The sequence below is a fragment of the Ruditapes philippinarum genome, unplaced genomic scaffold (genome assembly GCF_026571515.1).
Source record: "Ruditapes philippinarum isolate M1 unplaced genomic scaffold, ASM2657151v2 ctg144_1_1_1_1, whole genome shotgun sequence".
In the NCBI taxonomy this organism is placed as follows: Eukaryota; Metazoa; Mollusca; class Bivalvia; order Venerida; family Veneridae; genus Ruditapes; species Ruditapes philippinarum.
In genome coordinates, this window is record NW_026862875.1 from 316,936 (window position 1) to 332,731 (window position 15,796).

Below are 15,796 nucleotides of genomic sequence, written 5' to 3' on the forward strand. Positions count from 1 at the left end.
ATTGAATGGGTCAGAGTGCTGTAAGTCCATAAATTGTGATAAAAAAACAGTCCATAATATCGTAACTTCTGAACCAATAGTTTGTTAAGATTCTAGTCACGTGATGCTGTTTTGACAAAATGGCAGATTTTTTAAGGTATCAGGAATGACATAATACGTTTTATATTTCTTGATAACATGTAAGTGGTTTGCTTTAGATCTTATCTAATTATCTTTAGATTAATATTTTATTGAACTGTTTCAAACCTTAAAAAGAAATAATAACTACTCTTAACCCTTGAGCTAAATTCAAAGCACCATGCTGTGTTATAAAATTCGGATAGCATGGAAATCGGATAAATTGATACAAACTTTCAATATTCACAAGTATCAGCTGTTAATAACTTGATATGTGATTGATTGATCAATGTTACCATTAAATACGGACAATCAGGTTTTGCATCAGATTGTTTATACTTTTAACTTACAAACAAAACTCATCAAATAGAAACATACTACTGCCATTGTTACATTTTGTACGTTTTGTATGTTTTTCTTAAACTATATAAGACAAATTACCGTACTGGTGCTAAGTGATTCGAATAAAATTTATACATATAACTTTACCACTCATAACTGATGTTGAATTAGGTTAATCATGTTTATTTCATAATTCATAATTTCATAATTTTCATAATTTCAAAATTCTGCACTTTCATATAACGATCACAAAAATATCAAACGCTTGCTGTCCAAGTCATTATGCAATCCAGAGTGGTTAACAATACCCACTGTCATATAGAAAGAAAGACAAAACACTTATAAAATGGCAGAAGTGTTCAGTCCTACATCACTCGTTTGTGTTCTTAAAACTGTACGCCCAAACGTCAAAGACTATATGGTGGGTTGAAGTTGACAATATCCCTATAAAAAAAAGTTTAAAAGCTGAGATCGAGTTGTCTCAGATGCACCATTTAGCGTTGAATAAGAGACGTCATTTGCACAACAAATACTTATTAAACAAAATGCCACCCTGTTGACCTACTCAGCTATTTTGCATAAATCAACAGGGTGTCAGTCTATAGCTTTTTGTCAACATAATCATTTTCAATCTTATGCTAAAATTTCTTATGTAATTGGAACATGCAAAGCAAAATTAATCTAAGTTTCTAAGTTAAACATCTACTTCCAACTCGTAAGGTAATACTACCTGTAATTATCAAGTGATTTGAACCTTTGAACTGAAAATTATCCATTACCAAAACTATTTTTTAAAAAGAAAAACAAATATGCTTAGTTAAAAATTGTCATTCGATTGAAACGTAGAAAAAATGATTTTGTGAAAAAATGTTATAAAGTCTTAAGACCATATAAAACATTAAGGAATCTTTAAATTGTCATATTTGTTTCATCAAACGTTTGTTGAAGTAAAATAGAATTAATATTTGACTGAAACTCTTAGATATTGAGCATTGCTTTTATACGAATGAGTTATTGATGTAAACAGTTCAGTTAAAAACATTAAATGCAAACGTATACTTAATTGTTATTGTATGTAAAGAAGTTGTATGCCACTTGAAATATAAATACATGTAGTAATTGAAGTACAGTAGGTCATTGAAACACCATATCCAGATCTGTAGCATCTTTGAAAATTTGTGAGCTTTGAGTTGTGTTTCCTATTTTTCATGTTTTTTTAAACAAAACATTAAGTAATGCTGTTCTTAGAAAAGTAAAATACATAGGTTTATTCTTTTTCATGTTAAAGAGAAAGGAACTCATTGTTGACGTTGTTTTTCAAAGTTTAAGCAGTTACATCTTTCAAACATTTTTGTGTGCTTTGTAAGTCAAATTGTGTTCAACATGCTGTTTGTATGCAAGTAACAGGTATTCAAAATTGAATTTGGAATGAATTAATGATATAATAAACGAAACCAAAAGTAAATCTGAATTCCAAATATTTTATAGTGTACAGTGTTTATGTGAAAATAGCATATCATATGATAAAAGTTTTGCTATTTAATGTGGTAAATATCAATACAATGACAATGTTTCTAAATTTTGATTTCGCTTTGTTTATCTCATTGTGATACATTTACAAAATCAGTAATATTTTATTTTTTTTGTTCATTTGCAAGGCTCACTATTTCATGTAAATGGTCAAAAGATAATGAAGCCCAAGTTCAATTTCAACCTTAAAATGCATGTTCGTGGCTATTCACACTTCACCGCATTGTCTGAATTTATATTATTGACTTTTAAGACTAAATTTACTGTTTTGATCCTGATCACATTACATGCTCTGTAGTGCCTAAATAAATATGGATCCAGACTATTCGTTAAAGCATTCAATTTCTAGTAACGTCTAAATTTAATATAATTTCAGTATAAAACAGTAAAATAGTCATTATTTAACACTGTTGTAACTCCTAAATGTAATGATATTTTAGGGTCACATTGCTGTAACTTATTACAGCATTCTGGTTTTTGTATTTTTGTCAATAAAATATATTTTTCAGTGATTTTTCATTTTGTTTATTTTGATTTTTTAAACAACTATCTACAGGAACTTCTTCGTAATTAAAAGTGTAAAAGTTAAAATAATTCTGCACACTATGGTGTATTTTATATTAAAATTGGTTGAGTAAGTGTGAAGAAATAGCCTGTTAAAACTTTGAAGTCGATTTTCTCAAAATGGTAAAAATACGACTTACATCATTATGGTATTAGGGCGACGAAATGTATTTAAAACATAAAAATGATTGCTGCAATGTTTTAAGTTATGACTTTAAAAAAAAAATACCATAATTTATTATCCAATCTACGAGTTATGAAAATGTTTGGCATATACCAATTTTCTTTTTCGTAATAGAGATGAACAAAGCCAAAAAAAGAACACAAGAAAGTTATAAATCAAGGTATAATGCAATACCGTGTATAAACTTTAAAGGTACAAAAAGAATTATTACACAACGTACATTTATTTTTTATATATTGTTTTAAATATCTAGGAACATCTTTTAAATCTTCAATCATAAGCCTGAAGGTGACCAAACTTTTCAATAATGATTAAGTCTCTTTCATAATTGATCCTGATCTCGGTTAATGAACATTTTGCTTTTTTCTAGGCACATGTACATTGTAGCCTATATAAATGCATATTTATCAACTGCATATTGCATTGCGGACAGTTATATGGCATAAGGTGTCAGACTTAACGCATGTGTATTTGTACTAATGAACAAAGACAGCCGAACATTGCATTATGTAACCTTACATGTAAAAAGGTCATGAAAGTGTATTGATTATTTTATTACACAAAGCAAACGATGTTAGTTCATGTAGAAAGGCATGTTACCTAATTTCATTACTACAAATTCATTATCATAATCATATATTACCAGCCTTGACGACAAAATATAAATGTACTATGGTCAAACAAGACATTGTTATTTCCAAATAAGCTCAATAAGGTTTACATAACGATGGGGCTGAAATAAGAACGTTAGGGATATATAAATTTTGTTATAATTATCTGAAAGTGGTTGGATGTCCACCCATTTTACAAGCAGCTCTTTCCATAGAAGCATTTTTTCATACTTAGAAGTTGTAATACAGCAAATAGAGTGATTTCATCCTCTAAAACTATTGAACTAAATACACAAAAAACCTGTGTTAAAGATCACATCTGAATGAAGACAAACCTGTAAATAAAGACCATTCTTAGGCAATCCTTCATTGATTAGAAAGAACAGAGTTACCTCCAAATAAAGACACTTATATATAAAGACCATGTTAGGTACCTCCTACGGATGGTTTTTGTCTACAGATTTGATTTATATAGAGTTCATGTATATATTTTAAAGTAGTCAAATAATACAGAACTTTACATAAGGGAAAGCGTTCTTACCATACAAAAAGAGGTCATAAAATCAGTTCTGTTACAACATCAGTTGAAATTATACTAACAATAAGAACAATATTATTGAACTACATTATCAATATTTTTAAAACTAGACATTCCTAACATTAGCAAATGAATATGCATGGTAGTATATAAGTGTATATAATTAGGCCATTTCGTTATTACATTGTAATGCAAGCAGACAACATATGGACACATGCATTGCACTTTTATTGCGAAAATTAATGAACAGATAAGTAATCTTTCTTCCCAATAACATTGCCTGGTCCACGTACAATTTAGAATGCAACAGTAACGTTTTTATATATATTTTCATACATAATTATATATAATTAGATTTATATATATATTAGATATAATACAGTATTTTATTGTTTATAAATACATTATGAATAACTTTAACAAAATGTAAAACATAGAGGATATTCAAGTTTTTTTCTATGAATACAGGATTTATTTTATCGAGTGTTATTAAAATAGAAGAAGAAGAAGAAGAATTTTATTTCAAAATCCACATGTAAACAACAACAGTCTGGTTTAGGCTAATAAGCCCTTGACCTGACACAAAATAAAATTACAACATTCTCAGCAATACAATACATTACACAATACATTACAATACAATGACGGACATTGAATAATAATATTACTCACTTTCAACATATTGTTACATTCATATATTATCAAAACTATATGATGTCATTTACATTTTAATTCATATCAATTATAATTTCATACATATTTATCTCTTTGATTATTTGGTTTGTTACCTTGTTCTGTATGTGTTCTTTTTACTAAACATCAATGGTTATAAATGTTTACTTGTTTTATCATAATATGCTCATATATAAATATTTATAATATTTGGTATCAAATGTATACATAAACATATATGTATCATAAATGCCTTGTATCGAAAATGAAATTACAAAACCATTATCTTTACTACTAAAACTCTAAAGCATGACAATATGATATGTATGATTTTCATACATTTACCACAAAAATGAAAACATATCCTGTATTTATAGTATTTTCTGTTTATCATATAGTTTTATGTTTTTTATTTTTTATTTATTTATTTTTTGACCGAATAATTCTTAAGTCTTCTCATTTAGCATTGTGTATTGGCAGAATTAAGAAGTAAATAGTCTGGCAAGACAGTAAAAATACGAAAATATGTTTCACTGTAGTGAAAATAAACTTTCACTTTTACAGTGAAAATACGCATTTTATTTCATCATTGTTTCTCAATATTTCATTTAAAAGTATAAAATTGTATTTAAGTTTGAAGGGTTGTATGAAATCTTTTTTTATTTTTTAACCAAATGTAATTGTATTTTGTTATTTTGAATGATAAAGACATAAATAAAATTTAGGGTGATATTTTTGTCAACGAAAAACGTCTTGGGAATTTTAACCTTTTATTTTGATATTTTAGTAATCTGGCATACGATGCATCAAAGTAAACTCAGCTGTCACAATGTAACTGTCACATATATTAATATATTTTGACTTAAGTAATCAGTTAAACAAACTCTCAGGTCATTGTGTTAATTATTAAATAAAGGACTTCTAAATCGTTCACAAAGGACAACAACTACAATTCACTGCAGTGAAATAAAGGTTTAATACAAAAAGAATACGGTCCACTCCTAAAACAGTGAATACCTTACAACGAAAAATTGCTGTTAGTTCCTGCTACCTAAAGAAATATAAATATCGATGTTTGACATTTAAGCAAGTTTTTTTTTCTTTACTTTTTTATAATTAATTGTGATTTTGCTTTACTTTTTTTGTCACACCTTTTCAATGAAAACATATGCTTATTCCGAAATAAATGTTACGTTAAATAGTAAGTTTTTGTGTTTTGTTTGGTTTTACGGCGCACCAACACAATTTAGGCCATATGGCGCGGAAACAGGAAAGATGATTCAAGAATAATAAGTACATGTAGTATGCATCTAAATATCAATGGATTATATGCGCTCTTGGAGGTAGGGCTTCGTTCCCGTATTGATGATAGACAATAAATTGCCGGTGTTAGTACAGTACTCAGGATGACTGATCTAAGAGTCAAAACATTTTAGTGCCAATATTCCTGATTTGCGTAAAAACATTTCGCCACCAACATCGGTTTAAGGAAATCAGATAAAATCATATGCATGTATATACATGTGGCAGAATAGAATTTATAAATAATGAGGGTGATATAGTAAATACTGTAAACTAATCGCTCGAATTATTATTAAAACAAAACAAAACACAGATAAATAATGTCGAAATATGTATTTGAAATATCCTCAAAATAGAGAAAAACGGAATCCCTAAAAAACGCCCAAAACGTCTAAATCGAAAATGTTGCAGGTTTGATTGAGCCTGTTCATGGATGGTACTGGAAAGTGCAACTGATCACCTACGCCCCCTAGCACCGGTTAGATGAATATTCATGTCGATACTAAACCCTTCTTGGCACATATTAATCCAAGCATAAAAGTACAATATTAAATTCAATCAACTTTAATGAACGTGAAACAGATGAAAGTGAATACCAATAACCAATAAAGTTATTTTAGCAAAAAAAGATTTATCGTGGTTATTATCTGCAAACCAAATAATCAATTTTTAAGGAGGCAAGGTTTGAATTACCTTAAAATTTCAATTTATACTACGGTACTTTTACAATGTCTTTTAAGGATGAACCTTTTAAACTTAGTAAACAAAATAGTTGGCCTCTACGGAGCCATGGAGTGGCGTACAAAATGTAAAAATTGAACATTCCAATTTTCTTCAAGATAGAGTATGCCTATGCTTTAAATTACTAATGTTATAATGCTTATAAACCTCATCGAAATTATAATAATTATAAAAAATGTCAAATTGATCACCACCAACTTTCCAAAAGTGCTAAATTAATCAAAATCAGTCAATTGAACATTTTTTTTATATTTTGTTAACTTTATGGACAAATTTATGTCTAGTCTATAACTTAATGTTAGTAGCATAAAGGAAGGGAGTTAGTCATATATGGAATCCCTTTTCATATTTTACCTTGTATTTATTATAGACTATAGTCAGTTTATTCGTCAGTCACATTCATTTCATCTTACATTCATTTGAAATTGTATAAAATAGTTTGGGCTCTACAAATCTGATCTTTGTTGCAAACCATTGCCAATAAATCGGTCTCAACTGTTAATGTAACCAACATTACATCTCATCTACCAAAAAACACCAAAAACATTTTCTATGTTAATCAAATTAAACTGTGTAACAATATAACTAAAATATATCGGATGAAATTTTAAAGAATAAAGTTGAAGAAAAATTGTTAAAAAAACAATTATTCTCTATTATTACCCCTCAGTTTTTGTAATGTTAATTTCCAATAGGCCAATGGGTGTTTTTCTTACTGTTAATGCAAGTGTACCACGTGACTAAGAAAGTTGTACTGGTTAACACCTCGGGTAACAGTATTCTCCTCGGGATGATATTTTAACCAAGAAACCTATATGTTGTTTATATAATATTTACATAATGCGCACTTCTAATATCAGCGTTTATTTTCTGTCTCGTCATAGATTTCAAAAGCTTTCTTACTGGCCCAAAACCTGCATTATCTTTTGTTTCTGTAGCTGTTTTTGGCAATACGTACAATTTTTGGCAATAAGTACAATTATAGAGTGATTTTGTACTTTGTATGGATATTTCTGCTACTCTTATGACAAATAAGTTCACATTCAACACTTCTTTCACTAGATAATAAACCTCTTACATGCTGTTTACCATTAATTTAACATTTATTAAACTTATGTTTACATTTTTTGAAGAAGGAAAATTTAATTCATTTTTGAGGCTTAGTGTGTCATTAAAGCAAACGTCAGTGAGAAAGCATGTCATAAAGAAATGATGCTTGGCCACCGTGAAAGCAAATTTGGTGTATGTTTTTAATGAGTTAAACATTTGGTTAGCAAATACTCACATGCAATTACCATGAGAATATTTCTTGATTTTAATACAATAGAGTAGAGAAAAAACAGAATCCGTAAAGAACGCTCAAAATGGCAAAATTGAAAATGTTGCAGACTCGGTTTGATTGAACCTTTTCATAAACGGTAGTGGTACAGTATGATAGTGGTACGGTATATGATGTAGATTTATTTGTCTTGCTCTCATATGACAATGTGTTCTATCAATCTTTAAAACATATGCCTCAAGGTGCATCAGAAACATATCATTCATAACAAATGGGTGTTATGTGATGAACGCCGGTTGCTAAAGGTCGCTCCATACTTCATATTAGTGTAATTACGTTTTAAGGTCCTGTTTTGTCAATGATTCCTAATTTCAGCAATTTTGATTATGACAGTTAGGTACTGCTTGTGCTAATGATATAGGTGAGTCAAATATGATACACATGCATATGAGAAGAACCAGTATCACATCTTGCTTTTGTTTTCAGTGCACATGATGCGTCTTCATAGTCAAAACATGATCAAAACCTCAAAATCAGCATTTATTTTAAAGTAAAAAAGTGTCACTACGAACTTGGATGGTTATAAAGTCTAACAATTAAAGTGGCATTAAAGTTAAACTGAATTGACTGTATATTTTAAGAGTGACTGGTGTAATAGTGATTGACTATAACAGTTGATATTGTACATGTAAATTGTTTAGAAAAAAATATAAATCTGCCAAAAATATAAAAAGACTTCTCCACTTGTTTTATAATTTGAACATTACAGGTAAATTTCCTAATAAGTGTACGCACAGAATGTCTGGGTCGTTATGTCTATTTATATAATGTATCTAATTAGAAAACAACAATGTTTAAAACCACGTGATAACAAGTAAAACGTGCTACAAACTTGAAGGCTTACTCTTCCGTTTGGGGGAAGAAAAATAAACTTACTATCTCCGCGTGTAATAACTTTTCTTCGTTCCTATACCAGCAACATTTTTTTCCAATTATAGACATGTTAGTGACGAGAAGTGACATTTATTATTAGTGTAAAATAAAAAAGTGGATAAATATCATAATTTCGGACGTTTTGTAGTTCGTTATATCGGGAATGTGATAATTACTTCAAATCTTTCTGACATGACAGCTTCGTGTTATGCTAGATATATTTACATTTTCATTTTCTTGTCAACAATTCAGATTTATGCAGGTATGACCTTTTTTATTTGATTCTTATTCTGATAATTAAATAAATAACGATAAGTTTTTATTACTTATTGTAGTTTAGATTATATTGTTTAAGAAGTCATTACATTAATATAAAGTTTATTTCATTTATTCAACCTGTGTATTTTACATCTAACCCAAACGTAATTAAAATACATTAACACACATATTTATTGTGGTTGATAAACGACAGGTATTTATCATCCCACCACCACAACAACGAACATCCGGTTCGGTCAGCACACCTTGTTAAATGATGTAATATATGTGTAATTATATATAGTGCAATAATTATGAATTATATTTTGTAGCATGAATGATATTATATTTTATTCTGATAAGAAACATTCTTTTTGGGTTTTTTTTATACTTTTAGTGTGAATAACTATGTTTACTTATTTTAGGTGTGTCTATTTCTCGATACCGACATGACCAGTCGTGTAGTTCAAGACCGGATATGACGTGTGACTTTTGCAATGGTGTGCCGGACTGTTTCGACCTTTCAGACGAACTGAAATGTCCCAATATGACATATGCATTTATTCCCATACAGAAAGCCACAAAAGCATGTACGTTTATAAACAAAGTATAATTAAAATTACATTTATGTTTAATATTAACTGATTGTAATAAGTATCGATTACTGCAGTCGGTGATGGGGAGGGGGTGGGGCGACACATTGACGTTGTTGTCATTGTGGCTCACAGACTTCAACAAGTAAAAACTAATTTGTGCCAGTCCTCAATTTCCATAGATTGCGTTTTTACATGGATGCTCCCGAGGGAGCTGCCAATGATTATTAGCATTTCAGTTTGTTATGATTTACTTTCGTAAAATGAATTCCATTTATTTCGATCTCAAGTGTTGTTTTTTTTCTGTTCAGCATAGCACAAAACATGAATAATACTAGAAAAAATAGAATGTCCGATAGAATGCAAAGCATGTCAATGTATTTTACTTAATACGAAATTAGTTATATTTCATGATATATCGGATATTAGTTTCATTTTCACTGTGTATATTTTGCTGTCGTTTTAGTGGTATTTCGCCTTTAACATTAGTAATTATCTACCTTATGTTTTATTGATGTTTCACCATACATGTATATATAGATATATTTCACTTAACATGTTTTTATATTTCACTTTATACGAGTATAATAGTTTCGTTCTACCATGCAATGTATTAGGTATACATTTTGTGTTTCACTATACATTTAATACATGTAGTTGAAATGTTAAATTGTATATATATTTATATCAGTAAGATAAAACAGTCTTTTCAAGATTTGCTTGGAGCAACAATTAGATGTTTTGTATTTAGTAATTATCACAACGTGTAAATTGCATTTCTGTCCAACAAATTATATAACACTTTGCTAATTATCGTTAGTCTGCTATTTGTTCAGAATTATATATTTTTTAAATGTGGCAAAATGCTGTTCATTCATTCATTAATTCATTAATTCATTCATTAATTCATTCATTCATTCATTCATCCATTCATCCATCCCTTCATTCATTCATTCATTCATTCATTCATTCATTCATTCATTCATTCATTCATCCATTCATCCATCCTTTCATTCATACATTCATTCATCCATTCATCCATCCCTTCATTCATTCATTCATTCATTCATTCATTCATTCATTCATTCATTCATTCATTCATTCATTCATTCATTCATTCATTCATTCATCCATTCATCCATCCATCCATTCATTCATTCATTCATTCATTCATCGTTTATTTCTTTATTTATCTCACATTGTTCAACAAATGTAAAACATTTATTTATTTATTTATTTTGGTCGAGTTTTACGTCGCACCAATTTACAACTTTGCTGGTGGAGGAAAACCTCACTTTGCTGGTGGAGGAAAACCTCAACCTTTCTATGTGAGAAATATATATAAAATATCTATATGGTACCTTAAATTTTGAAATGATTTTAAACAACAAATAACCAATTTTCGAATTCAGTTAAATCACAATTGCAGGTATTCACATCTTTTCAGTCCAACTTAAAGTGTATGTAGCTGTATATCTTCTGCCTTTAGTTTACAAAATTATTGTTTGAATTTTGAAATAGAATGTCTGTATGGGAGAAACATACTCGTATATTTTTTCTAAGAGCAAAAAACACATGGACCAAATCATTGCTTAAAGGTCAAAATCCTACATGATATTTTGTTCCGGAACATTTTATTCAAATAATAACAATACTCATGTTAAATAACAGATGTAAATACATTCTATATTACAACTCTTTCGAAAATCCATAATAAAATTATGGAAGCAACATATTTTTGCCTTTTATATATTTTATAAAAATGTTTCATTAGATTTAGCTTAATATATTTTTAACAGTCATATCAAATAAAACCAAAATAAAATAAAAATTTAAGTAACATTTTAGTACGGAAGACCGGTGGGGACATTTCAACTTCGTGAATTCCCAATTTAAACTTCGTGAATTCACGTTTTCAACATACGGAAAACACGAATTCACGATTTCAATTTAATCAATTCACAATTTTTAACTTCACGAATTCACGATTTCAACTTTTGAACTTCACGATTTCAGATTCGTGAATTCACGATCTCAAATTCATGAATTCAAGATTTCAACATCATGATATCAACTTCACGAATTCATGTTTTGAAATTTGCGATTTCAATTTCATGAATTCGACTTCATGAATTTAAGCTTTGAACTTCAGGATTTCAACTTCACGAATTCAATATTTTACCTTCATGAAATTGAAATCGTGTATTCACGAAGTTAATTAAATTGAATTGGTGAAGTTGAAATCATGAACTCGTGAAGCTGAAATCGTGAATTCATGAAGTTGAATTTGAGAATTCTGTCTGTTAAAATTGTGAATTCATGAAGTTGAAGTCATGAATTCTTATAGATAAACCCGAGAATTCAAGAGGTTGAAATGTCACCACCGGTCTTACGTTTCTGAGACCATAGTTCATCATTTACATTGAAGCCTTTAAATATAAATTTTGAAAATATAACACCTACCTATAAATGATATTTCAAACAGAAATTATAGTTTCATGTTTTTGCAGGTAAAATTGTCAATGTGCCAATATGTTTCACAAAACAGGAGCTGATTTTTTTCTCGTGTACTAAGTATTTATCATTTTTGCTTCATCTCTTTTAAAACAAGGTATGGATAGAAACTGTTTGAAGGAATTTCCTGCACCACCACCATTGCCACCATTCTCATTATGTGATAGAAAACAGCAAACTACACAGAAGAATACACCTATCAGTACCATACCAACAACTAGAGTGCCACCTTCACGTGCTACCACAAAACCGACTACAGAAATGTATACTTCACATATGACTTCAAAACCGACAACGGAAATGTATCCTACACAACTTACCACAAAAGCGACTACTGATAATCCAACTTCACATATCACCACAAAATCAACAACACGGTCTACGTCATGCAAAACAACACGTAAACCGATAACTACGCGTCCCCCATATAGAACTTCAACACATTGGTGGGAATGGTTTACATTTCGTCCGCCAATGGTAAGAACAACCACAACCATGCCACCATGGTCTACTACAAAATGGACGACAACGCCAAACCCGGCACAGAAAGACAGATTCATGCGCATGTGGTGTAAATACACTTTCATTGAACTTTTCCTTTATAGATTCCCGTTTGAAGTAGAATTTATTTTTAATCCATTTTCCATTTTGTTATTAGTATACATTTGTTGTGCAAATTGTACTTGTCGTTTTCACTATATATGAAAAAACTCATTTTGGAGATAACTTTGCAGTTCATCAGAAAGTGATATTTGCAAGATGATTGCAATAAGTTCAATCCGATAATTAATTAAAGTAGCACTTTAGTCAGATCGGAATAAGTTAAGTTGTAGGTTTCGAAAAGATAATTCGTTTTTTAACATATATTTGCTTCATTATGAGGAATAAATCAATATTGTTCTTTGTTTTCAGGGTCCTGCGCAAGCGTGTACTACACCCACAGAGATATATATTCTTGCACAGTCAACTGTTATTTCCGGCCGTGTAATGGACGAGGCAACTCAAAATGTTACAACAGTTGTGTCCCTTTTCGTAATAACAGACGGCATTATGGACGGCGTATTGTAGCGCCGACAACGGCTGCAAGTGTGTTTAATGCTGTACCAACCCAGCTGTTTCCGACGTCCAGATATACTTCTAGTCCAAACAATTGGTTTGGACAAAGTGATTTTTTACCTATTGACCTGTACTACATCTCAATGTTGTCTGAATTATAGCAGATATACAATAAATGTTTAAATTCGTAAACATATTAATATCAATTTTCTTGAAAATTATGACTTGGTTTTGCTCGATTTCGAAACAAGTTCTTGCAACTTACATTAATCACATTCGAGTCAACCAGTACTGGTGTCATATGAAGAAACATGGTCGTGACCCAAGTAGGGCTCGAACCCATGATCCCTGGGTTGAGAGGCAGACGCCTTAACCATTAGACCACCACGTACTCCCCCGAAAACTATGGTAACTGTAAGCAGCAGTCATATGTAACCCTGGGAGATAACACGGGGAATGATAAAAATGTTTAACTCTCGTATGTCCTCGCACAACCGGGTGAATGCGTTGGTTTTGATTGCCAAAGGGGACAATTCTAACTCGAATTGTGGGTACATTTTGCAGGGATTTCATCATATTATTTACTGTCCTTGGATGTCGTTGTCAGTAGAATATTTTTATTTGAACATGTGTCATATCGATGGCTCAGCGCAATACTGGTCTAACTGCTATTTTTGAAAATGTTCAGAAGAGACAGAAAACTGATTTATTTCATACATGCTTATATTAGAAAACCTTTTTTTGCTAAGTTGACATTAATTATAATAAGAAATAATGCCATTAATATAAATTTTAATTAAAATAATACAAATTGTGTATTTTAGAGTTAGACCTTTATTACGCTGAAATTCTGACTGCAATACAAGACTTACTTGAGTTAGCCTCAAATTCCCTATTGAAATTTGGTAAAAGTAGTACAAATCTTTGAGTTAGATCTGTTGTACCTTAAATATTTTCATATAAATGAAATTTTAAATTTTGAACAAAATATTTCATTAGTTTAAACACTGTTTAAAATATTCTGCAAGTCTGTAGCAGAAATTTACAAAGACTAAATCACTCAATATTTTCTATTAATATATCATGCAAGCTGACTTTAGATAAAAGTACACTTATTTCTTCTTTTTCAATTTGTTTGAGATTCAGATTTACTTAAGTTCTTTTTCAGATTATCTTGGCAATAAGTTTTAATTCTAAACAAAATGCAACAGCCTTGATTAAATTTTGATTAAATTATAGCGTTATAAACAGTTGTCATCAACAATGATGACTGACGATGCAGGAATACATTATGATTCAATTATGATATCATCAAAGTTTGAAGAGGGAATTGATAAGTCACATTTGTACAAATAAGACACATTGTAATTTCTCAGTGCACAACTTTAGCACCATTGGTGCTTTGCTTCAAATCAGGTGTGTGATTCCAGTGCTACTGTTGTGCGCTAAATCTTAAAGAATTTAATGTGGGTGGTTCTATTTTCTTTTATATCAAATATTTTCAAAAATGAAAACCATTGTTTGACCATGCTTTTATTACAACTTTTGTATTTATTTTTTCAACTGCTTAGAATATATTTTGAGAGTGTAATGTGCTAAATTTTACTACCTTTTTTGCTGAAAACAGTTAAAATAGTTAATAAAAATGTTTCATTTTATATATCAAAGTAATTTTATCTTTTAATTTTGACCAAATAAGAGTTTGTCAAACATATTTAAGCCAAATAAAGTAGGACAATACAACCTACTATCAGGGATTCATAAAATAAAGAATTATTAACACAATATAATTCAGAATCATTTTTGCGACGCCTCTGCAGAGTAGTGGCCCTTCTCCATCCTCTGTGTGTCCGTCTGTCAGTCCTTCCGTCCGTCCGTCCGTCACAAAACTTGCCCGGACTACTCCTCATAAACTACTGGTGCAAATTTTCCAAACTTTATAAAAGGTGGGTTTTTGTGTGCTGCCAGATACACAAAAGCTTGTCCAGACTACTCAAAAACTACTGGTGCAACTTCAATGAAGGTTTGATTGGTAGGTCAAGTACTTGTGCATATTACACGGGTTTTCCACTTGAATGATTTTGGCCCAGTTATGGCCATTGAATGAAAAGGGTGTTAAAAAAAGGACTACTCCTCTTATACCATTAATGCAATTTCAATGAAACTTTACAGGATAGATTGATAGGTCAAGTACCTGAGCATAATACACTTTTATTTTCGCTTGAATGATTTTCAGCTGAGTTATTGCCCTTAATTAAAAATGTGTTTTGCCCTGTTAATGATTTTTGGGTCTCCTGCTACACAGTAGCTGCAACTTGTGATTGGCTATCATGAGACGACACATGTTATCACTGATGGTCCTTGTCTAAACATGTAAGTGTTTTAAACACATGCAACAACTTACTTACTTATAAATGAAAATATGCACACCTGAAGCACCATGTGCACACCTTAAATTAGCACCAGACAAATAGAATGAATAAATGTTGCTGTATTTTCTCTTTGACACTGATATTACGTAAGTCAAAAAGTTTTGCACAATACCCTCTCAAAATTCAATTG

At 30.2% G+C, this 15,796-nt stretch overlaps 1 protein-coding gene across 2 annotated transcripts; it reads left to right on the forward strand.

Moving 5' to 3' along the window:
* Positions 1-8,747: 8,747 nt before the first annotated feature.
* Positions 8,748-15,334, forward strand: LOC132720473 (uncharacterized). 2 transcript variants are annotated; one of them, XM_060704621.1, is made up of 4 exons: positions 8,749-9,075; positions 9,497-9,661; positions 12,276-12,749; positions 13,091-14,859. In XM_060704621.1, exons 1-4 carry the CDS (start codon positions 9,006-9,008, stop codon positions 13,393-13,395), a joined length of 1,014 nt encoding a protein of 337 aa, XP_060560604.1. In that variant the 5' UTR covers positions 8,749-9,005; the 3' UTR covers positions 13,396-14,859. The 2 variants fall into 2 exon arrangements, with proteins under 2 accessions (XP_060560605.1, XP_060560604.1); XM_060704622.1 differs by lacking the exon at positions 9,497-9,661 and having other exon boundaries at positions 8,748-9,075; positions 13,091-15,334.
* Positions 15,335-15,796: the final 462 nt, after the last annotated feature.

Bases quoted from the DNA above. Each gene is read 5' to 3' on its own strand.
- LOC132720473 (XM_060704621.1), top strand. From the start codon at position 9,006: ATGACAGCTTCGTGTTATGCTAGATATATTTACATTTTCATTTTCTTG. The intron at 9,076-9,496 runs GTATGACCTTTT...TACTTATTTTAG, and splicing joins AACAATTCAGATTTATGCAG to GTGTGTCTATTTCTCGATAC. The intron at 12,750-13,090 runs GTAAATACACTT...CTTTGTTTTCAG, and splicing joins CAGATTCATGCGCATGTGGT to GGTCCTGCGCAAGCGTGTAC.